Source organism: Phyllopteryx taeniolatus, chromosome 10 (genome assembly GCF_024500385.1).
Source record: "Phyllopteryx taeniolatus isolate TA_2022b chromosome 10, UOR_Ptae_1.2, whole genome shotgun sequence".
In the NCBI taxonomy this organism is placed as follows: Eukaryota; Metazoa; Chordata; class Actinopteri; order Syngnathiformes; family Syngnathidae; genus Phyllopteryx; species Phyllopteryx taeniolatus.
In genome coordinates, this window is record NC_084511.1 from 26,429,079 (window position 1) to 26,451,944 (window position 22,866).

The following is a 22,866-nucleotide window of genomic DNA, read 5'->3' on the forward strand; positions in this document are numbered from 1 at the left end:
AAAGATTTTGTGATTTAATTATTTTTTTTTATATCACAAAAACCTTGACTTTTTTTGCCTTGAGATAGTTGAAAAACGCTGAAAATACTAATTTAGTTAATGTGTATAGATTTCCAGCTAATATAGTCAGACCTCTGTAAATATTGCAAATATGTTTTTTTTCCTCCACAGAATTGATGCGTGACAGTTTTTTTTTTTTAACATTCATTCAACAGATTTGTTGTTTATTAATCAGAAGCTGTTGCAAAACACTCAGCATGCTACAAGTGCATATATAAAAAAAAGATTACAGTACATATACGTGATTACAGATTGGAGATGGCCGTCAACAAGGAGCCGGTCAACACCACGCAGGACGCCAGGGAGAAGATTAAGAAGTTCAAAAACCCCTGAGGATAAAGCGATAAAAACTGAAGCATTTTAAACACCATAAAAATTGTGGGAATTTTTTTTTATAGCTATTCGAAAGAAGGATGGAAAGGTGGGAAACAAGGAAGAAGGATGGAAAGGAAACAATGTAAGAAAGCAAGAAGAGTGGAATGAAGTTAACAAGGATCTATGAAAGGAAGGAAGCAAGGCTGCAAGAAAGGGAGGGAAGTAATGAGGACATGAAACAAGGATCGATGAAAAGGGAAAAGGAAACAAGGGTATGTATGAAAAGTAAAAATTAAAAGGGAGGAAGGATGTGCAAGGACAAAACATGGCTCCAAAAACCCCTATGAAGAAAGAAACAAACGGATCTAGGATTCCCTTGCACGGACGCAGGTCAGGTCACCCCCCCCCCCCCCCCCGGAGAGAATGGATGGATTGATGTGTAATGACGTAAATAAGGAAGAAAAAAAAAAAGGAATCTCTGTAAAAATGCCTATTCTAGTATCTACAGGAAGGAAGGAAGGAAGGAAACAAACAAGGATGTATGGAAGTAAACATTGTATTGAAGGAAGGAAAGAATGATGCAAGGGAGGGAGCAAATGTAAGAAAGGAAACAAGGATCCATGAAAAGGAAGGAAGGAAACAATGCTGTATGACAGGAAGGAAGGAAAAGAATTTAATGGAGGGAAGTGTATAGTATGGAAGGAAGGAAGGAAGATGTGCTTTCTATTGAAAGCCTTTGTTTTTTACCTTAATCTCTCTGAACACCAGGCTTCCCCAGAGTGCTGCAACCAGCCCGTATCCCTGCAGAGGGAAAAAAAAACAAAACATTGGAGCGTCGCCTTTTAATTGAGCAATTATGAAGGACGCCGGCTCGTGTATGTATCCGTGTGTGTGTGTGTGCATGTGTGTGTTGGGCCATTGAAGACAGTCAAGCATGACTGTGCAGAATGGTTGAATTTGAGGGAAAAACAGGATCAGGGAAACTGGCGGATTGCGATAAGAACACTGGACAGATGGCGGGGGGCGGACAGAATGCATTCAGAAATCACGAAACGCTGATAAATAAGCATGCACACTTTTTAGGACAGGTGGCTCACTGCTGCAGCAGGAAAACAATATAAAAAAAGCGCACAAATAGTCATTTAAATTACACTAAAACTCTGATTAAAGATTTTAAAAAGTCAAAAAAATACACAAGTTTTAGTGTAAACAATATACACAAATAGATCAAAATTAGTGTATGAAGGCACCAAATGAAAACTGAAACAATTCAACGTGAATAAGCATACAACGCATGTAAAAATAAAAACATGAAGTACAGTTGTAACAAACGAAATGCATTTAAAAAAAATTATGCAAATGTTTTGATTAACATGACAAAGTTTCAAAGAAAAATAATTACAAATTAAGATGTTAGAATGTGGGGTGGGACGGTGCTCTGTATGGAAAAATACAAAATAGGGCTTCAACGCGCAGCTCATGGACATGGCGAGAAAAACGGAAAATCTCTTGCACGGGCGACGTATTGAAAGGACGAAAATTTGATGGGTGGGATCTCAGGTGTGGCTTCATACTGGTTTAACAACAGCCGAATGGCATTTGTTCAATAGATCGTTTTGGGCGTGCTACTTAAAACTGCATACTGCACCTTTAAGTCAAACTCACCTTTTGACATTTATACAAAATAATAATGAGGCAAATTGTAACAGCAAAGTCAAGTTGGCCGGCTAGTCGGAGCTGCATAGGGAGAGAAGCACAATCGTACTTTCGGCTTCATTTTTGAAGACAGGACATCTCAAACGCAAAAAAAAGAAAAAAATAAAATAAAAAAGTAACCCCAACCCAACATTACCGTAACGTTTTTGAACGGCGCATACTCACCGCGGTTACGATGGGATACGTGACCACTGCGCTCAGGTAGTTGTTGGCCAGGTACCAGCAGTAAGTGGCCAATGCCCACATCAACCCCGACAACAGGCCTGCAAGCAGCAAATCGTTATTTGGCAAAAATGAGTGTAATAAAACAGACTTTTCTTTTTTTAAGTCTGATTTGTACTTAACATGAGCCGCCCCATGAAAACAGCTGTCTGCAGTTAAGCATATACCAAAAAAAAAAAAACACTTTTGTGTTGCTTTACAAATATGCATGAGGTTAACTTTTAATACTTGCGTGACAATTAGGGTCTGTTAAAAACTGATGGAAATGAACTAAAAATGTAATCTAATCCAACAAATAAACTTCAGTCTCATGACCATCGGGGGGGGAACAAATAAATAAAAAGGTTTCAGTGTCGTAAAAAAAATAAAATGCAACAAACAAAATATGTAATCCCACAAATGTTAAGCATAAAATGTTAAAAATTACTTGATTTGTTTTTGCATTTTTTTTTTTAAAGACTCGCAGGGCAACGAGAATGTTAAAGATTATAAAAGTAAATGAATAGAAACAGAAATTACTTTTAATAAATGCTTCAGTGTGAAAAATCCCAAAAATGTCAACAAAATTGATGGTAATTAAAAAAATAAAAATAAATTCAAAAAAATAACTTCGTGAACTGTGTAAACTTCATTGTACTCCAGCGTGACAGAATATTCAAAATTAAGATGTGAATGAACAAAAACTTTAAAAATACTAAAGAGTAACTATATTCAAGAAAAGTAAAAGGACTCCACTTCTGTCTGTGACAAAGATGGCAGCAAAAATAAAAACAAACCTTACCCTCCCATAAGAAAGAAGTGAAGGACATTCCGAAACCACGAGGTGGAAAATGACAGACCATCACTGTAAATACGGAAAATGATTGCCGACGACATGGAGAAATGGAGGAGCGCCACTTGAAAATACGTAAACAGAAAGCTTCAGGTACTCAATGGAAATCGGGTACTCGGAACTTCAATGTAAATCCATCCCGAGTCGTGCAGTGTCACAATTGTGGGGCTGACCTGGTAGAATAGCTCTGGAGTAGATCCTCGGCCTGCTCTTCATGATGAAACAATAGATGGCGAAGTACACTGTGCTAGCCGCAAATATGCCACAAGATTGGCCGTAGACATAATCCAGGTCTGCAGGCAGAAGCAAACAAACTAAATGATAATAATAATAATAATAATAATACGTTTTTGGACATATTTGAACAGCGTCCAGTGATACGCACCGTAAACGCTGGCTCCGTGGAAAATGCTGTCGCGGCATGACGAATGGGTCTTGATGTAAAGCATGGGCGCGAAGGAGGAGCCGTACAAGACGCCCGACATCACGGCCAGCAGGCAACCTCTGAGGACGGCGGCCATGCAAAACTCCATTTTTTCATACGTAAACAATTCATATTTGGCGGGAATGTTAAACCTGGTGAACATCTACGTTTGGAAACTATATAGTAACTCCGCAATTTCGGAAAATTCCGCCCCAAAAAAAGTTTCACTTGGCATCATAATTGGTAGGCATGTCTATCACGAGTCGACCCAGAAAAAAAGTCTCAAAAAGCCATTCTTGAAAAGACAGGCGGCAAAGTTTGGAGTTGGACACATAAACCAGGAAACTAATACAGTAACGCCACAATTTCAAAAACTCAGCCAATTTAAACCTTGAGTTGGATCTCATCCACCCACGGCGGCTTTGCCACTGAGGAGGTTTTTAAACCACCTTGGTGACCTCCAGCCCCGAGATAGGAGAGCCCCGCCTCAGAGTCCCCAGACTCCGCTTCCTCATGCACTATGATAGACCAGTCCGTTTTTCGGCCGAGTGAAAATTCGAAATCTTTTTTTTTTTTTTTTCGGCGATTTTGGCTCACACAAAGCGTCTGCACTTGGGCCCGACGGAATCGATCCAGAACTTGGACGAAGTCGGGCTGTAGGTTCCAGAGGTTGTTCGCTGCAAGAGATAAAAAAAAAAAAAAAAAAAAAAAAAAAAAAAAAAAAAAAAAAAAGAAAAAGAAAAATGAAAACATCGTATGAGAACAACCCGTAATGCCTTCGGAAATGTCAAGTCATGCACCGACCCCGTCGATGAGCAACGGAACAACTTCGGGATTGGGCTGCAGCTGCACGTCCGTTTTCACGAAGAAAAAGATGATACCGCTGGAACCAAAACCAAACAAGTCAGACCCTGACGTGCTCCATTAATTCTTCCATCTCCAAAAATGGTAGCTTGGACCTAATGGAAATAGACCGGTAGCTGAAGGGATACAAAAAAAGTGCTCATCAGCAGCCGCTCACTTTTTGGTTGATTTTGATCGGAAAGGAAACATTTATTTTGAATGATATTCAACCAGTAGACCATAACATTTTGGTGAAATATTTGCAATTTTTGGTCATTTGAGGCTAATTTTCTTCTTTTTATTTTGTCCTGTTCGGCTTTTAGGTCAAGCAGAATGAAAAATCTCAGGCTCATTTTCTTATGATTTTGAAGGATGTAGCACAGTATTACTGCCATATATTCTCTAAACCTGTTTTATGCCAATCCAAGACATTATTGATTTGAATCGTATCCTGCAAGTAAAAAAAAATGTTATTGCGATCTCTGGTCTTGAGTTTTTCCAGGTGATTTATCAAAGTTCAAAAGGTCAAACGCTCAGGAATTCAACAACTCATCTTTACGGACAAAATCTATTGATTTTCAGTTGGCCAAAGTGGCTGCGGCTTCAATCTTTCAATAAGCGAACACGCCAACATTGCCTTTTTATTCAAATTTGAATAGATTTTGTATCAGGGCCCAGTCTCAACTAAAATCTCTGCCTCACCTGAGCAGACACAATCCGACTCCGCAGTAATTTAACGCCGGCCGCGAAACATCCTCGGCGGGGATCCCGAACCAGCCGAACCTGAGCGCAGTCAAATGCCAATCAGACATTGGAATTAGCCAGTACCCACTCTGGCAGGCTTGCCGCTTCATCTGAAATCAAATCACCTTGCGGTGGCCCAGCCAATCAGCATACTGGAGGAGCCCCAGATTAAAATCCCCAGGCCGAGGCCAATGGCTTTGATGATGGTGACGATCATTACGGTTCCTGAAAATTAGACACAAGGACGAAATACACGGCGGACTTTGGGTTTAACGACAAATACACATTATACAGAAAACTCAACCTTGTAATCGTCCGCATTTATACAGATGACAAAGCAATCCATTACGGCAGCTTTTCAAAACATTGTGTATGCTTTTATGAAGACCGGTATGCTAAATTATTGGACACGCTGCACTCACTTTCGCTTCCCTCAAAACAAGGCGACAGGCAAAAACGCCATTTCAATTCAATTTTCCTTGCTTCTGATTTCAAGCCCATCTAAAAAGGTCAGGAGGCTAAATCTTGATCTGTTCCAGTTTTGGCAACTGTAAAATGCAACGTGGGGGGAAAAAAAGCCAAATGAATTGTGTCCCTCAATATTTTATTGCAACGTGAAAAAACTCTAGCAGCAGTTTTCAGAAAAAGTTTTCAATATTACCAGATACAAGTCATAATGTTATCAGAATACGGATGCAATATTCAGAGTAAAAAAGGCACAGTGCTATGAGAAGAAAGTTGTTATACAGCGTGGGGGAGGGGCGGAAAAAAAAAAAAAAAAAAGTAAAAAAAATAAATAAAATATACACTGGGTACGGAAAGTATTCAGACCTCCTTAAATTTTTCACTAATTTCAACACCATATTGACAGAAATATTTTTTTTTCTTCTGTCAATATGGGGTGCTGCGTGTACATTAATGAGGGAAAGAATTAACGATAAATGGCTGCAATAACTGAAAATTTTAAGGGGGTCTGAAAACTTACCCACTGTATATGTATATATATATATATATATATATATATATATATGTAGAATAAAGTTATACTATTCAGGAGGGGGGGGGTAAATAAAAAAAAAAAAAAAAAAAAGTAAAAAAAAAAAAAATTAATTCACAAGAATACAGTTGCATTAACTAATAAGTGGCAATATTATGGAAAAAGTCATGTTGCCAGAACGAAGTTGTAATATTACGAGAAAAAAGGCGTAATGTTCCAAAAAATAATGCCGCAATAATACAAGGAAAATAAAAAGGCAAACACGAAAAAAAGCTACAACACCACTAGATTTTCTTTAAAATGTTACAAGAATAAAATTAGCAGAAAGATGTTACAAGTATAGTTGTAATATTACAAGGGGAAAAAAATACAATATGAAAAATAAGTGTTATGTGAAAAAATTGAATATTTGGGGGGAAAAAAAAAAAAAATTCTGAATAAAGATGCAATAAGAAAATAGAATGTCATGAGACTAACTGTAATATTAGGAGGAAAACGTGGCAGTCGCAAGAAAAATGTTGCATTACAGTATGACTAAAATAAAGTTACAATAATACAGTTGAAATCTCGTTTGAGAATAAATTGGAAAATTCCAAGTGCAAAAATCAATGTTACAGGAAAAAGATTGTGAAAATGTGTCACAAAATGAGCAGAAAAGAATCATATTGATAATTGTCACTTGTGGATCGTGACACACTGCAATATGGAGCGATTTCATCTCAAGGACATCTGTTGGTATCAATCTTTTACCTGTGGCCCAGATGACTCCCCCGAGCATCGCCAACGGATAGAACTTGGGAGAGTGGAGGATGAGGTCGCCGACCATGGACACTGACCAGATGGCTGCACAGTACACCCACTGGAAAAACATTCCTGTCCAAGAAAACACAACAAAAGTAGTCACATAGGCAATTGTGTGCAGACAAACGTATCAAGATACGAGCCACCTGCTCCAAAGACCCAATTATACTGGAGGAGATACTGCAAACAATGCACTCGATTGCTCCCTTACTGTTAACGGGAGCAGTTTTGACGCACCAATGCTAATAAACTAAAATTAAGGTACTCAAAGTAAACTTGGGGGGTGGGGGGGAAACACTCACCATCTCCTGTCTCGATCTGTTTAATCGGAACAACGTTGCTTCCGTACAGCAGCACGGCAGCCATGTTTGCCACAAATCCATAAGTGTAATGAGTCATATTATTGGTGGCGTTCAAACCAATGGCTCCATCTTTTTCTTCAACCTTTTCATCTCCAAGGCCAACTGACGGGAAAAGGGTGGGTGGGGGGGGGGGATTAACATTTTTGGAAGAAAAAAAAATAATAATCTAAAATGATGTTTTCTGTTTCTTACAAACCTGGTGCCGTTGTCTGTTCTCCATAGCAACAGGCGATCAAAAGCAGGACACGTAAAATACATTTGACCGCGAGCATGTTAAAAAATTAAACGTGATACCCAGGCCCGGTGGATTCGGCAGGGGTTTGATTCTGCAGGAGGTCAAAGTGGAGGACTGAGTGCTCAGCAGGTGCTGTCAATCAACCAATCACAGCATGAATTGCACCAGCAGGGGGCAGCGCTAATTGAATGACGTCAACCCTCGATTGGTGGTGGTGGTGGTAGTGGGGGGGGGGTTGTTTTTTTTTTTAAACAAAAATTGTCTGACGCATGTTAACTGCAGTGACGTAGGAAATTAAACTTCTTTTAAATAAGGCTAGAACTTTAAATTAAATTTACTACTTTGTGTAGCGAAAGGCGCCACAATCTAGTTGAATGTGGATTGTAGTAAAATAACAATATTCAGAGAGAAACGTTGCAATATTGTGGAAGAGTCACAGAGGATAGAAACACAATATTATGAAATTATATTGTAAAAAAAAAAAAAAAAAAAAAAAGGCCTAATGTGAAGTGAATAAAATTGCAACATTAGAAGAAAAAAAGTCAAAGAATTACAGAAAATGCAAAACATTATTACAGCAATTATATTGTTAATGTTAATTGTAATTATTATGATATATTTGATTATTATTAAATTATGCTAATGTTTGGCATGCTACGAGAAAAAAGTAATAGCTTTTATGTTTGGAGATAGTCGCAATATCCGAAGGTTTCATGAATTTTATCAACTAAAAATGCCTCTTTGTTGTGCTATACTTATTCCTTATTATGTATTTTCAAAACATATGCAGTGTTTTTTTTCATTCTCAGCTCTTTTTTTAAATGTTTTTTTTTTGTACACGTGAACGAAGTGGCAGCCCTGAACTACGAGGTTAGCGCCCGTCTTGGTGATAAAAAAAAAAACACCTTCCCGTTCCTCCCTATTCAACAATTTATACGGTTGGCGAGGCAGCGTCGCCATAGCAACAGGAGTCATCGTATTCTCTTCACGACAAGCCGCTGTGTCCCTTCACGTACTTGATTTCAGAGATAAGAGAATATGCCGACAAAACAAATGGTTTCTTTATTAACAGTCAGGGGTTGACATTTTCTTTTTTTGCTCACCTTGAGCTTCCTAATCGAGATTACGGCTGCCACAAACGATTATCTCGATAATCGACTACTCACCGATTATTTTTGCGATTTGACAACCTATTGGATCGTATGTAAATTGCAGCTTATCGCACCAGCTAGTAACTGCTCTTACATAAACGTCATTAGCTTCCAGCTTGAAGTGTTGAAGGTATGCGCAAACTAAAAATAAAATAAAAATAAGACAATTGTACATTTAACATTTAATTAACGTTGCAGCTTGTACCAGCATTCCTGACATGGTTTATGCTAATTATATATGATAGTGCAAATGACAATGAAAGCGATACTGTGGCCTTGAACATTTTTAGCTGTAAATGCAAATGTAATAGTAAATGTTTAGTCCACTTTAAAATGGAACTAAAAACTATGCACAATCATGTACAATAACAAGGCAACCTTTTATAGGTAAGAATATGTTTGGGCTCTTTCTTCAAATGTTCTGCATAAGCACATGCTTTGACGCTGACAAAAAAAAAAAAAAAAAAGTAAACCCAATGAAAATCAGTTGCGAAATACACAAGTTCTGATTTATTTTCAATCTAACATTGCCCTCACCAACATGGCCGCCACGCAAGCACATAACCTGGTTACTAGGGCCAGCCGGCATAACGCGTTTTCTATTCATTTTGTGTGTGTGTGTGTGTGTGCTAAGGCTTATGAGATCGTCATTGTGAGCCTTAAGCTAATGTTTACAGCTGTACGCAAGTAGTTTCACGAACAAGTCATATTAGCAGCAAACTAGCCAAATAGCTGACTGAGATTATTGTCCGTCTTCGTCAATGACCGAATCAGAATCAATGTAAGGCGAGTTCTGTCTCTCAGGTTTTGCATCACATTCTTCTTTCGGATTTTGGACTCATACGTACGGCGGGTGTTAATGTCAAGCCCTGTTCGAACCGTATGCAGCATGTAGAGATTGGAATCCCTATACAGCCAGTTCAGACACAAACATCTATATTTAAACCAGTTAAAATCCAGTTCAGGAAATCCTGTAAAAGTGCTTTCGCGTCCTTTCCTCCCTAATGAACAAGAGTTATTTTTCCAGCGTGTTGAAGCGTTCCCCACATTTTCGGGCCTAAATTACTACAGTATCCACAAGCAGATGTCGCCTTGGAGGCATGGATTTATAATGTCGCTCACTGTCAGTTGGGCATTCACCTCTGGCCGCTTAGCCTAGACTAAATCGAATGACACCAGATGATCGGCATTCGTGGAATGTCATTTGCAAACAAAGCGACACAACGTCATGTTATTTTGATGCACAGACAGTGAACCCTCGGGGTAGAACGTGAAAAGCAAAAATGTGCGAATAACGAATGCCCATGATGATATTTGAACACAAATGGTGCATCAACGCATGTAGACTGACAATATTACAAAGCTCACAGGCAAATTCTTGTATCAAAGTGAAAAACGACAATTACTGCAGCTTCTTCGTTTGTGTTTGAGTTACTGAACTGAATTATTACACTGCCCCCGGTGGCCAAGTCACACACTGCAGAAGGAGACTCATTGAAGTAATCGTGATGTACAAATGGTTTAATTTTCTACACTGTATTTAATTTTGCGAGTACTATATGTTTTTTTTTTTGTTATATCAAATACAACTCCAACTAAATTTGTGTTGTCTTTTGAGGGAGGAGGCTGGATCGGATTAATGGCATTTCCATTCATTTCAATGGGGAAAGATGATTTGAGATATGTATTTGGACACAAAAACGATGAATAGGGGTGAGTTTTTCAGCGAATAATGCAGAATAATGGAGGACAGAAATGTTGGAATATGACAAGATAAACATCGCCATGTTACAAAAAAATATCGATTTTAAAAAAAGTCTCAATATTGTGAAAATGAAATGTCAATATTACGGAAAAAGGTTGCACTATTACATAATAACCAAGTCAAAAATATTATGACAGTAAAGCTGGTCTATATGAGAAAAATGTCATAAAGTCATAAGTTCCAATATTATGAAAAAAATGGAAATCCTTTGGGAAAATGTCATAATATTCCAAGAAAAATGTCACAATGTTACAATAATAGGGACTGTAAAATTATGAGGGAAAAATAATGTAACGTGACGAGTCGAAATATTGCATATTAAATATTATATTAAATATTATTCAATATTCAAGTCGCAATATTATGCGAATAAAATGACAATGTAGAGTTTTTTTATCTTTATATATACATATATATATATATAAAAAAAACAACTAATGAATTAACTTAACAAGTAAATATCGATGAAAATATGGATTTTGCCCGGCAGAAAAAGGAGCTGCGTTTTCTCCCGGGTGGGAATAAGAAATAGGAAATCGGACAAGTTCTGGTTGGTCCGCGTGGGTCAGGAGTGAGCTTCCAGTGCGCAGTTGCATCCCGTCATCCCCCGAATTCTCAAAGCGCCCTCTGTTGGACTTCGGCTCGGTCCGCCGTGCTCAGAACTTAAAGGGCTCGGATGGCTCGCTTGCACCGGCCGCGCGTCCCTCTCCCGTCCGGACTCTGGCTCCGGAGGTGCCTTCTTCGCAAAAGAGCTTTAACAGCCGCGCTCGCATGCGCCCTGTATTTCTTTTTCCCCCAAGTCAACCTCTCTCTTCGGAGCCAAATCACGCCGAGCGGGGTGTTGAATGGGAGTTTTTTGAACGCGGGCTCGGCGGTTCCGACCCACTCAAACGTGGTCTACGTCACCCTCAAGTCCAAGCGCGTCAAGCCGGCTCACATTCGCGGCACGGTGCGACCCAAACTGCGGAGGAAAGTGAGAAGAACCACGCTTCCGCATTCGGGTCCACCGGACGGAGCAGAAGCGGAGCCTCCCGCGAGTTCTATCCGGATATACAGCCGCTCTCCTCCGCCGTGGCTGAGCGCGCACGACGTGGGCACCGTGCGCGCTCTCGCCGGTGCCAAAGTTTTACGCGTCCGACAACCGCGAGGAGCTCCGTGGCCGCTCCTGGTCTTCGAGGGAACCCGGCCGGAGGAGGCGGACGCGGCGTGCGGACTCGCCCGCGGCCCGGCGGACTCGGTGGAGGTGTTCGCCTTCCATTTGGACCGAGTGCTCGGACTCAACAGGACGTTGCCGGCAGTGAGCAGGAAGTTGACCTTCCTACACAGTGGGATATTCAAATAATAGTTTTATATTGATGATAATATGTCATAATAAATCATTCGAGGTCAAGTCGAGTTTATTTGTCCAGCCTTAAATTACAAAAAGAGTCTCAAAGGGCTTCACGGGCCCACAGTTGACAAAGATGGGCCATTCCCCTGATCGAAACCCCACCGAGGTGGCAAAAGTAATCACACTCAAGAAGAACGACAGGTACTTGTGTAGGGACAAAAAAAGGATAAAGTCAAAGTACTCATGATACAACTCATTTACTCAAGTAAAACAAAAGGTGTAGACTGAAATGTTCTGAAATACGAAATTTAAAAAAAAAAAAATAATTTTATACTGTCAATTCTGTACAATACTCATTTTGATAATGTAGTACAGGAATGGGCAACTTAAATGATGTCGGGCGGGGGGGGGGGGTCACAACTTTCTGTCAGCGCCACCAGGGGGGCACATGCACGGGACCTCAATTTCCTTGGTCGAGTTACTGCAGCTTTTCGCCACTGTGTCATTCCTCGGGCTGTCAATCGCTTAATTTTTTAAATCAGATTAATCACACTTGTGAATTTTGATATGAATCATTTTCCGCAAATGCTTCAAAGATAAGTGTTTCTGTTACGGTAGAGGAACCTTATTTACAATTTGTATTCTTTTTTTTTGAAATGATCTAGGGGCCACTCCAAATGTGGACCACGTTTCCTCTACCACATGCCCGCGAGCCGTCAGTTGACCTAGGACAACAACAACAAAAATCTTTCCCGTGATGTCACGCAGCGCCATGTTGGATGTGCTAACATGCATGTTTGTGGGGATGCGGGAGGAAGCCGGAGTCCCTGCCAAAAAAATCCACAAGGGCGGATAGATCATAAATTCCAAACAGGAAGGCCAGAGCATAGATTTGAACACCCTTAACATCAGAACTGCGACGCAGACGTCCTAACCACTCGTACACCGTGCAAAATTAAATAACATAAAGTTTGCTATAATTATCCAATAAAAACAACCCCCCCAAAAAAAACAACACCTCAGCTCTATGTGTTTTTCCAGCTTGGACTGAAAATTTGTAACTCCAAGAAACTAGTGGTTTTTGGGTTGTACAAGAAACCACGCATTCTCCAAGAAGCATTCTTGGAGTTGACACCATCAAAGAATTTTCACCAACAGTTACATTTCAGTTCTGTCAGACCACAGAACATGTCACCAAAAATTAAGCTATTTGTCCCTGTGTCCATTTGGGAACTGTAATCTGACTTTTTAAAAAATGTTTCTTCTACAGTAATGGCTTCTTCCTGGTAGTGTAGGCTTCCAGCCCATGTCAGTAGAGTACTCGTCTTTTGTCTTGGGTTGATATGCACATTTCGGACCAACGTACATTCATCTCTGGCGCACAGAACCCGTCTCCTTCCTGTGCGGCTAGATATTCCGATGGTCTTTATACTTTCATATAATGGTTTGAACAGATGAATGTGGCACCTTCAGGCATCTGGAAATTGCACCCAAGGATGAACCAGACTTGTGGTATTTCACAATTCTCATGCTGGTATCTTGGCTGATTTCTTTTGATTTTCCCGTGATGTTGCATACAGAAGCAGTGGGTTTCATCTACAGGTGTGTCTCTAGTAATGAACTCAAATGTTGTCAATAAACCTGTCAGAAGCTTTCAAAGAAATGACATCCTCATCTGGGTTAGTAATCTTACTGTATTCTAGCATCTAGCAAATAAAAATAATTGTGGGAATCCCAATTGGCAGGAAAAGTTTAGTCTGATTACATATTTAAAACAAAAAAAAGTGCATGTCTTTTTATATGGTGTATTTAAACATCTGGCTTCAATTGTGGTTAAGTAAATAAGTATTCTGATGTGTCTTCCCTGTCTAGATGGCCAGCCCAGTCCAGTGGTGGCATGGGATGAGTCTCTCTACCCGGGTGGCGTGAGCCTAACGTGGGCCGAGTACCAGAGATCTCTTCAACAGAGGTGCTGGATTCGCAACGTTGCCCCGAAGCTGGAGTCAGGCTGCTCCGCCATCCATCACTACGAATGGAGCAAATTGGCACTTTTTGATTTCCTCTTACAGGTGACGGATAGTTGAAGACTTTGAAATATATATATATATATACGTACACACTATAAATGCCAAAGCTGATTTCTGATAATGAAGATATTAATCATTTTCCGCAAATGCTTCAAAGATAAGTGTTTCTGTTTCGGAACATTGGGATAGTCCAACAGCTGTTTTCTACAGATAAAAAAAAAAAAAATATTCTCAGAGGAAATGTCTTTTGGCTCCGCAATTTCCTGTGTGGGAGGCATGAATCATAACAGTCTGGATTTTGGCATCGTGCGCTTCTAAGGGAGGGAGTAATGATATCGTCGGAGGTCAAACAACGTTGGCTTTTAATGGGAAAGGGTCATTTTATTAGCTTTCTTGGCAGTACGCTACAGTGAAAACACCATCAAAATTTGGAGCTCAACTTTGAGGAAGGACTGGCTGACTCCAAAGTTAAGTGCATTATAATAATCTATATCAAGGTGTGATGAAGGCATTAATTACTGTTTCACACTGCTGCTGTGTAAAAAAAACCCACACCTTTTCACCTTTGTCAGGCGCCTGAGGTGAAAAAATTAAATTGGTATTTAAAAATGTTGTTTTAAATACTCATCTTATGTTCACTTTGACTATAAACTTCGACTGGGAGTGGATTTGAACAGATCGAATCCTCATTTTGTAAGAATTGTTCCTTATCTGTCAAATGATTGCGTGTTGTGAAGTGAGTTGAGTTGAGTTCGTTGCCACCATACAGCGCTGGTGTGTCCAATTTTTTGTCTGCAACTCAAAGCGAAAAAAATCTGCAGAACGACGGCTTGCATCTCGGAAAATGTACAAGTCGGGTCGCTCGTACAGTATCTCAACGAACCACTGCATATCACGTGTGACCACCATGACGGCGTTCTAACATTCCAGGGGGCGCTAGCGATTGAGTTTCAGTATATGTACACGACACTACGAGCTCACGTCAGTTCGTTTTGTGTCTCCACAGCTGTTACTTTTTTTCTTCCCACTACTAATCCACGACTGCTGCATCCAATTAAAACCTCTTGTCCAATGCAGCACGAAGATCGTCATTGTACTGTGGATACGGCGGTCTAGTCCTGTCGGTCCGTAAAGGATTCTTCCAAATCCAATCTGATGTTGCGCATGTCTGGGGAAATAAGTAATAGCTGTCAGTTGTCAAGAGATTATCGGGGGAAGCGAGTGCAGCACTGTTGTTAGCGTCCCTGCTGGCTGTTACTTAAATAAGCACGCCCCGGTTGAGGCTGTCAACCAATCGCTTCTTCTTCTCGCTGCAGATTCACAACCGTCTAGATCCCAGCTGCTGCGGGTTCAGGCCCCGGGAGCAGGACGAGTGCCACAAGGCTGGCCGCCATTTTGAACGCTCGCAAGGGGACGACGTCCGACTGGCGAACATGGTGCGCAGGCGTCATGACCCGCGCCACCTGGTACTCACCGTCAACAAGGGCTACTTCGACCGGAACGAGGACAACCTGGACTTCAGGCTGCTGGAGGGGATCAAGGAGTAAGTGGATTGGACTGGTTTCTCATGCTAACGACGAGTAGCTTTTTATTTTTAATCATTGCTTTTGCCAGAGGGAAACTAGTGAGCTAATGGGCTAACAGTTGATTTTTATACCCAAGGATACCACTGTAATCAGCGTTTTTCCTGCATATCAAATTTGGAGACGGCCATTAAACTTTGCCGTTGAATTGTACACACACACTTTTGTAATTTTTTTTTTTTTTTTTTTTTTACTATTGGATGCGAATAATATATGATTTAAGAAAAAGAAAATGTTATGTGCATGTAAATGCTTCAGTTTGCTTGAGCCAGTGGGGAAGCGGGAGTATGGACAAATGATGCTAACTAGTTGAAAGAGAAACAACAACAGTGTGCTCAGAAATCGACTTTTTATCTCAAGTTTCAGCGTGTTCGCATTCACTAATTAACGCTAGAAGCGGTAAAGAAAATGGATGGATGGATGGATGGCATGGTTCAAAAACATCAGGATTCTCAAAAACCCAGCGAGCTTATTGAGTTGCATGGGAAGCATTTTTACATCATATTGAACTTATGTTTGACCATTTAAAGTAGAAGTCCAGTACACATTTTTTAATAATAATATATATATATATATTTTAAAGAAGTTAACCGCTGTGTCTTAAAACTTAAAAACACAATGAACTTCGGCAGTCCTCGGGAGGCAAGCCTCTTCACATTAACATTTGTCCTTTTAAATAAAACAATAACATTATGAACAAATACTCAGAGTATGCTTTCATTTGTTAAAAACAATTATTCATTTCTCTTTTTTTTTCAATCATATTTTTGTCCAGCTCATGTAGCTTAATAAGGTATGACAAGGACCCGGTTTTAGTATGAATGTCAAAAAGGCACATCATAAAAGTATTGGAACATGTCACGGAACCCTCTGGGACGAGCAGCTTCTGTGGCTTCCCATATGACTCACTTAGGTTTCCACTGAAAAGTCCTCCCAGAAAATGACTTTATTACAGCCTCGCCAGGCAACAGCGTTTCCCAGAGTGACGGCTGCCACATCAGTTCATTGATTTCAGTCGGAGTCAGAAGACTGCGACACGCCTGCGGCATGACAAAGCGTATTTGAATATTCTATTTTCTGCCCCATGCTCTGCGTGGACCACCTCGCCGTTTCTGAGCTCGTTAAAAACCGATGGCATTTTCCCAGGTTCACAAGCCGTGGAGCTCTATTTAAAAGAATATACCGTGAACCCCTATTTACGAAATTACCCATTCGTGTGGAACCTAAAAACCTACGTGCAACCTGTAAAATCCGCTGTATTTGATAGGTCACGTGTCCTAATCCTTTTGTCCAGGCTGCCCGAGAGTGCCGTGTCTGTGCTGAGGAGCGGCCAGCTGCGTGAGAAGCTGCTGCAGTCGCTCTTCGTGGACCAGACGTACTGGGAGAGTCGGGGCGGGCGGCCAGGCATCGACAAGATAATCGATGTCATCGAGCAGCGGGCCCAGATTCTCCTCACGTACGCCAGCGCTCACGGTGTCTCGGCGGTGCCCATGAGCGACTGACGGCGTGAGAACGACGGTAAATTTGTCCCGGTGGACAAAATGGCACCTTGTGTCATCAATAGAACACAAATGCGGGCTGCGTTCAGAATTGTTTATGCACTTCCCTTCTCCCAAATCACGATTTTTACGTAAGTTAAAGATTCAACAACGGAGTGGGACATCTGTATATAGTTAATATTAAATCATATCGGTGTCCACAGTGACAAACTGATAAAAAGAAAAAAAAATAATAATGCCTGAAGCTGAAAAAGTTGCTACCAGGAAGCTTGGAAATTTGCCTTTTTAAACTTTTCAGGAATGTTGTAAAATATTTGAGGATGTGCCTTTGGTGGGTGAGCAGATATTTGAAGTTTGGCATGACTCTGTTTCCACCTCGACATGAAGATGCATGCTCTTTTCTCCGCGTGGCCCGGTTCTCTTTATCCCGCCGTCGCTGCGATTTTATTTGTCAAACCCGACTTGGCATGCTTCGACAAGCTCAGTGAAATATTTGGTAACCATATTGCCGCTGAATCGCTTCCGTTTGAAGGTGAGCAAAGGAAGCTAAACTAACAGTGGGTTTCACAATCCAAATCCACGGATCAGGTCATAAAACGTGCACCGGCTGAGCCTCGGGGGCCTGAAGCTAACCAATAATAAATAAAATATTTCTTACCATTGATGCGACTTCTAGTAAGGCACGGTTTTGCTGATGGCTTTGTAGTCTTGCTGATACGTGGTGAGGTTCAGCTTCATGCAGGCGTTGCGGCGTCCATCCGTTAAATGCAATCGTAGGTTGGTCTTGATGTTGTTGTTTTTTTTTTTTTTTTTTTTTAGATGTGAGCAAACAACTGCAAGCATACGTGGAGCCAAAAATGCTCGATTCGGCGATTCTCACACGCCGCGGTGTGCGCTATGTGACAGGAAGCGCGCTCCAAGTTTTGACAATCAGCTGGTCTGTGCCCCAAGTCTGTAAAAAAAAAAAAAAAAAATAAAAAATAAAAAAAAGATAAATCTGTATGTGTGAGGATAAACAGTGTATATGGCTGGTAAAAAAAAATAAATAAAAAAAATCACCCTGGCCACATAATTAAAGGTTGTTGACGATGTATTGTTAGCATTTCCATTGCCGCCGGGCATGACTGAAATTCCGTGTGTTGCTCAAGGACAATCCAGGTCGAGCTGGGTCCTGTTTTCGGGATATTTTGGAGTTGCTTTAAATAATTAAATATCGGGAGATGGTTTACGTGAGTAATTCCTGCCTGTTGCGTCCTGATAACGGTTGACCCTTGAGCTTAAGTTCTATTTATAAGATACAGCTTTCAAAAAACAAAAAAAAACACACACACACACACACAAAGTAATGTTTTGTCTGTTTGAAGATGAATGGACGCCGTCTAGTCCTGCAGGAAGCATATGACGTAATCAGATTATGATTTCTTTTTTGTTTTTGTTTGTCCTGTTCGGCTGTTAGGTCAAGCAGAATGGAAAATCTGTATCCCTTTCATGCCGAATCAGTTTTACTGTGTCACAGTGGAGTTTTTAAGCTTCCGCTGTGGTATTATTATTGAGGTTTATTGAGAATCAGACTTGATCAGTCGAACAGAACAAAGTTTCTCGAAGGGAGAGAGAAACAAAGACAAAAGACAAAGCACTAATTGTAAACAGGATGAATGAAGTAAATCATTACATTATCTACAACAATGAAACGTTAAATATGAGTGTTGCATGGGGCTGTAGTTTCCAGTGTCCTTTTTTTTGGGGGGGGGGAAGAATAAAGTCAAAATTGGCTTGAAATTGAAGAGCGACTGAATTTTCACATTTGGTGGCGAGCGGTGCTGAAGGATTCGCAAGCTCCAATTTCCCCCTCACAGTATTCCTGTATGGACGCCGCTTTTGAACTGCGGTGGAATATATTACAAGCGGATCTACAAGGCCTCTCCTCCTTCCATTATGTGTCGCAGGAGGAACATGACGGGAGGAATATCCCGGTGAATGTGAACCGTAATCCAATAAACAGGAAATGAGGGCTTCTCGGCCGGGCCTCAGGGTGCGGCCTGCTTTCGAGCTCACTGATGATTTATTTATCATTTTTGTAAGTCACTCCACTCCGTGTCAGCCTCTACTGTAGAGCAGATGATTCAAATGTATTTATTCTGGTTTTTTTGTTTGTTTGTTTCATTTATGCATCTTATTAAGTAACTGGTTGATTGATTTATTTCAAATAATAAGAGACAAATATTAGAAATATACATAACTTAAATAACTTTACTTATACATTTTTATCATTTGTATTTCAATCCATCCATCCATTTTCTACCGCTTGTCCGAGGTCGGGTCGCGGGGGCAGTCGCTTTAGCAGGGACGCCCAGACTTCCCTCTCCCCAGCCACTTCATCCAGCTCTTCCGGGGGGATCCCGAGTCGTTCCCAGGCCAGCCGAAGGACGTAGTCTCTCCAGCGTGTCCTGGGTCATCCCTGGGGTCTCCTCCCGGTGGGACGTGCCCAGAACACCTCACCGGGAGGCATCCTAAACAAATGCCCCAGCCACCTCATCTGGCTCCTCTCGATGTGGAGGAGCAGCAGCTCGACTCTGAGCTCCTCCCAGACGGCCGAGCTTCTCATCCTCTCTCTAAGGGAGAGCCCGGACACCCTGCGGAGGAAACACATTTTGGCTGCTTGTATCCGGGATCTTGTTCTTTCGGTCACGACCCACAGCTCGTGACCATAGGTGAGGGTAAAACGTTGATCGACCGGTAAATCGAGAGCTGCGCCTTTCGGCTTAGCTCCTTCTTTACCACAACGGACCGATACAAAGTCCGGAGCACTGCAGACGCTGCACCGAGCTGCCTGTCGATCTCCCGTTCCATTCTTCCCTCACTTGGGAACAAGACCCCAAGATATTTGAACTCCTCCACTTGGGGCAGGATCTCATCCCCGACCCGGAGAGGGAACGCCACCCTTTTCCGACTGAGGACCTTGGTCTCAGATTTGGAAGTGCCGATTCTCATCGCAGCCGCTTCACACTCGGCCGTGAACCGCTCCGGTGAGAGTTGGAGATCACGGCCTGATGAAGCCAACAGAACCACATCATCTGCAAAAAGCAGCGATGCAATACTGAGGTCACCAAACCGGTCCCCCTCGGTTGCACCTTGATATTCTGTCCATAAAAGTTATGAACAGAATCGGTGACAAAGGGCAGCCTTGGCGGAGTCCAACCCTCATCGGGAACAAGTCCGACTTACTGCCGGATATGCGGACCAAACTCTGACACGGTTGAACGCCTTCTCCAAGTCCACAAAACACATGTAGACTGGTTGGCCGAACTCCCATGCATCGTCGAGGACCCTGCTGGTCCACTGTTCCACGGCCAGCACGAAAACCACACTGTTCCTCCTGGATCTGAGATTCGACTTTCCGACGGACCCTCCTCTCCAGCACCCCTGAATAGACTTTACCAGGGAGGCTGAGGAGTGTGATCCTAATTTGTATGTATTTTATTAAATTATTGGTGGTTATTGTTCAAATAATTATTAACAATACATTTTACAAATGGGAATGATAGACTTTTTAAATCATTAAATTTAACTCCTCAAGTATTTTGTTTAATATTGAAAATTTATATTAAATAAACATTTATATTTTTTGATTAATTTATCTAATTCAACATTTGGTTGATTGATTAATTGCAAATATTAAAACAAATAATGGAATAATGAATTAAATTGATTATATACTTCTACAATTAAAAAAAAAGAGTATATTTTGTTAAAAATTAACTATTTTCTGTACACATTTGAACTTTTTTGTTTAAATGAGATAAAATTGTATTTTAAAATATTTTGAATTTGTATTTTGTGTCGTGAACCAGTGCAAGAATGAATTAGTATTTTCCTAGTGTCGTGAACCAGTGCAGTTCATACGTGTACATAGAAAAACAAGAGTCGCGTAGTGATGACGACGGGTTCTGAGAACAAGCCCAGCATGGATCCATTTTTTTTAAAGAGCTCCTCTGCTGCCCTCGTGTGGTGAAAAGAGGTGGCACAGGTAGACCAGCACACATGACGAGCCTATCTTTCATTCGCAGCGAGGGGATTCTTACCTTTTTAATCTTTTATGTCCTTTTTAAAGATAATTTTGGTTTGAAATACCCCAAAATGTCCTTTTTCAAGCTATTCTAGTTGGTCTTTTCCCTCTGGCATCGGAAACCGTCGGATTTGTCATTAATATGCGACATGCTTTGTTCGGAATGTTAAATATGGAAAGTTAGTTACTTTCAGCAGCTGCCAAGTGGCAGTAATATCACTTATCCACAGTACAAAAAAAAAAAAAAAAAAAAAAAAGCATGAGCTTAACCGTACCCATTACTTGGTAATGCACGCCACACAAGTTACAGAATCATGTCATCAACATCAGGCAATAACTGAAATATTTGTGTTGTTGAAGCCGCATTACATCAGCAACTTAGTGCAGACTTGACATGCCAGCACAATACAGTAAGTACAGTACCTAAACGTAAACAAGCACACCGCCCATTGTGGTCCATGAAAGCAATCACTTCCCAATCGCTTTCATTTATTTGTTGGAAACAAGCTGCAAGTTACTGTTTGGTGAGAGACATTGATGATGCAAAAGTAACTATGGTTGGATTGAAGAAGTAACTGTAATCTAATTACTTTCCCGGGAAAAGTGACACGTTACTTTGCTCGTTACTCAAAATGGCGGATTTTTTTTTTTAGTAATGTAACGCGTTAACGGCATCACTGGAACACAGTTACGAACTTCTATAGTGGTTGCAGTGTATGCAGTACAATATAGCAGTTCACAATCGATATTTATCTAATAACATGACTATTTCATAAACAGTAATAAACAACACTGTTGGAAATGTAGTATATACAAGAATGACACAAAAAAAGAAACGAAGACAAACTCATTATCATGCAATGGTTTTTTTGTTTTTTACAGTCTCGCACCTGCACCTGGGTGACTTCTTTTTTTTTTTTTAATAGCGTTTCTCCATCTGTTGAAAAGAAGACATTTGCAAACAGGCTTTCATAAACTGTCCTGTCCTAAACTAGCATTTAACTAGATTTAGCACATGCAGTTATGGCAATGAAAGTGGCATGATACTACCAAAACTCAAAATATTAAAAAAAATAATAAATAAGACTTGTCTTCAGACAATTTTCACTTTTTTTCAAGCTAATTTTTACTTAAAATAAGTAGACACAAAATATGCCAGTGTTGTAATATATATATATATATATATATATATATATATATATTACGTGATGCGTCTAGTAATTTTAATTAGTTTTGACTAGAAATAACATATTTTTGGTAAGATTTTGAGTTTTTGCAGATCATATCAGATACACTGGACAAAACTATTTGCTATTCAATTTGCTAGCGATAGCTCCAAGTGCCTCATTAGCTCATTAGCTAAAAGCTTCGCAGTACGCACCATTACAAGCTCCTGCCGAGTCAGTGCCGACACATAACATACAGCAATTCAAGAGGACGCATTAAAGCATCGCCGGTGTGGTCAATTGACTTTTCATAGATTGTGTCAGGGTTGTCAATCAAGCGTTACCTGGTCATTAGCGTTAACACAGCTGGAAACGTGTGTAGCGGTTCTGACCATAGATATGCGCTGTAGCAACCCGGCTAAGCGACGTGTGTACGTGGCGGCCATGTTGGGAAGGTCGATGTTCCTTTCGAAGGCAATGCATGGACATTGAAATGAAGTCATAACTCGCTCATTGTTCAACCGATTTTCACGAGGTTTCCTTTTTTTTTGTAAATGCTAAAGCGTGTGATACCCCCCCCCCCCCTCCCAAAAAAAAAACAAGATCACAATATATTTTGTTTCAAATTAATTTGAGGGCTAAGGCAAGTTTTATTTATGTTCATATAAGTAGGGCTGGCCCGAAGATGCTGATCCAGATGCAGCAGACCTTCCTTTTCTCCTGCCTGT

At 40.7% G+C, this 22,866-nt stretch overlaps 2 protein-coding genes and 1 long non-coding RNA gene across 6 annotated transcripts; 1 reads left to right on the forward strand and 2 right to left on the reverse strand.

Moving 5' to 3' along the window:
- Positions 1-205: 205 nt before the first annotated feature.
- On the reverse strand, positions 206-7,798 carry tmem144b (transmembrane protein 144b). Its single transcript, XM_061788593.1, has 12 exons — positions 7,513-7,798; positions 7,257-7,418; positions 6,904-7,026; positions 5,282-5,381; positions 5,115-5,195; positions 4,374-4,452; positions 4,167-4,246; positions 3,531-3,649; positions 3,319-3,438; positions 2,257-2,354; positions 1,123-1,176; positions 206-389 (listed from the first exon to the last, which is right to left on the reverse strand). Exons 1-12 carry the CDS (start codon positions 7,586-7,588, stop codon positions 306-308), a joined length of 1,176 nt encoding a protein of 391 aa, XP_061644577.1. The 5' UTR covers positions 7,589-7,798; the 3' UTR covers positions 206-305.
- A 3,213-nt stretch (positions 7,799-11,011) lies between these two features.
- Positions 11,012-17,902, forward strand: gask1b (golgi associated kinase 1B). Of its 3 annotated transcripts, none has more exons than XM_061788187.1 (5): positions 11,012-11,792; positions 13,670-13,866; positions 15,141-15,367; positions 16,702-16,863; positions 17,726-17,902. In XM_061788187.1, the coding sequence occupies exons 1-5, from the start codon at positions 11,144-11,146 to the stop codon at positions 17,862-17,864; spliced, it is 1,374 nt and encodes a 457-aa protein (XP_061644171.1). In that variant the 5' UTR covers positions 11,012-11,143; the 3' UTR covers positions 17,865-17,902. The 3 variants fall into 3 exon arrangements, with proteins under 3 accessions (XP_061644171.1, XP_061644174.1, XP_061644173.1); XM_061788190.1 differs by having other exon boundaries at positions 11,014-11,792; positions 16,702-16,925; XM_061788189.1 differs by lacking the exon at positions 17,726-17,902 and having other exon boundaries at positions 11,014-11,792; positions 16,702-17,568.
- On the reverse strand, positions 13,860-22,495 carry LOC133484948 (uncharacterized). Of its 2 annotated transcripts, none has more exons than XR_009790552.1 (3): positions 22,354-22,495; positions 17,565-17,858; positions 13,860-14,992 (listed from the first exon to the last, which is right to left on the reverse strand). It is a non-coding gene; the product is annotated as an uncharacterized LOC133484948 (long non-coding RNA). The 2 variants fall into 2 exon arrangements; XR_009790553.1 differs by lacking the exon at positions 22,354-22,495 and adding an exon at positions 17,966-18,080.
- Between the last annotated feature and the right edge of the window lie 371 nt (positions 22,496-22,866).

Excerpts from the sequence above, each read along its gene's own strand:
- tmem144b (XM_061788593.1), bottom strand. The coding sequence starts at position 7,588 with ATGCTCGCGGTCAAATGTATTTTACGTGTCCTGCTTTTGATCGCCTGT. Across the intron at positions 7,027-7,256 it reads ACAGATCGAGACAGGAGATG|GAATGTTTTTCCAGTGGGTG; the intron begins GTGAGTGTTTCC and ends TTTCTTGGACAG. Across the intron at positions 4,453-5,114 it reads GTCGGATTGTGTCTGCTCAG|CGGTATCATCTTTTTCTTCG; the intron begins GTGAGGCAGAGA and ends TTTTGGTTCCAG.
- gask1b (XM_061788187.1), top strand. The coding sequence starts at position 11,144 with ATGGCTCGCTTGCACCGGCCGCGCGTCCCTCTCCCGTCCGGACTCTGG. Across the intron at positions 13,867-15,140 it reads TTTTTGATTTCCTCTTACAG|ATTCACAACCGTCTAGATCC; the intron begins GTGACGGATAGT and ends TTCTCGCTGCAG. Across the intron at positions 15,368-16,701 it reads CTGCTGGAGGGGATCAAGGA|GCTGCCCGAGAGTGCCGTGT; the intron begins GTAAGTGGATTG and ends CCTTTTGTCCAG.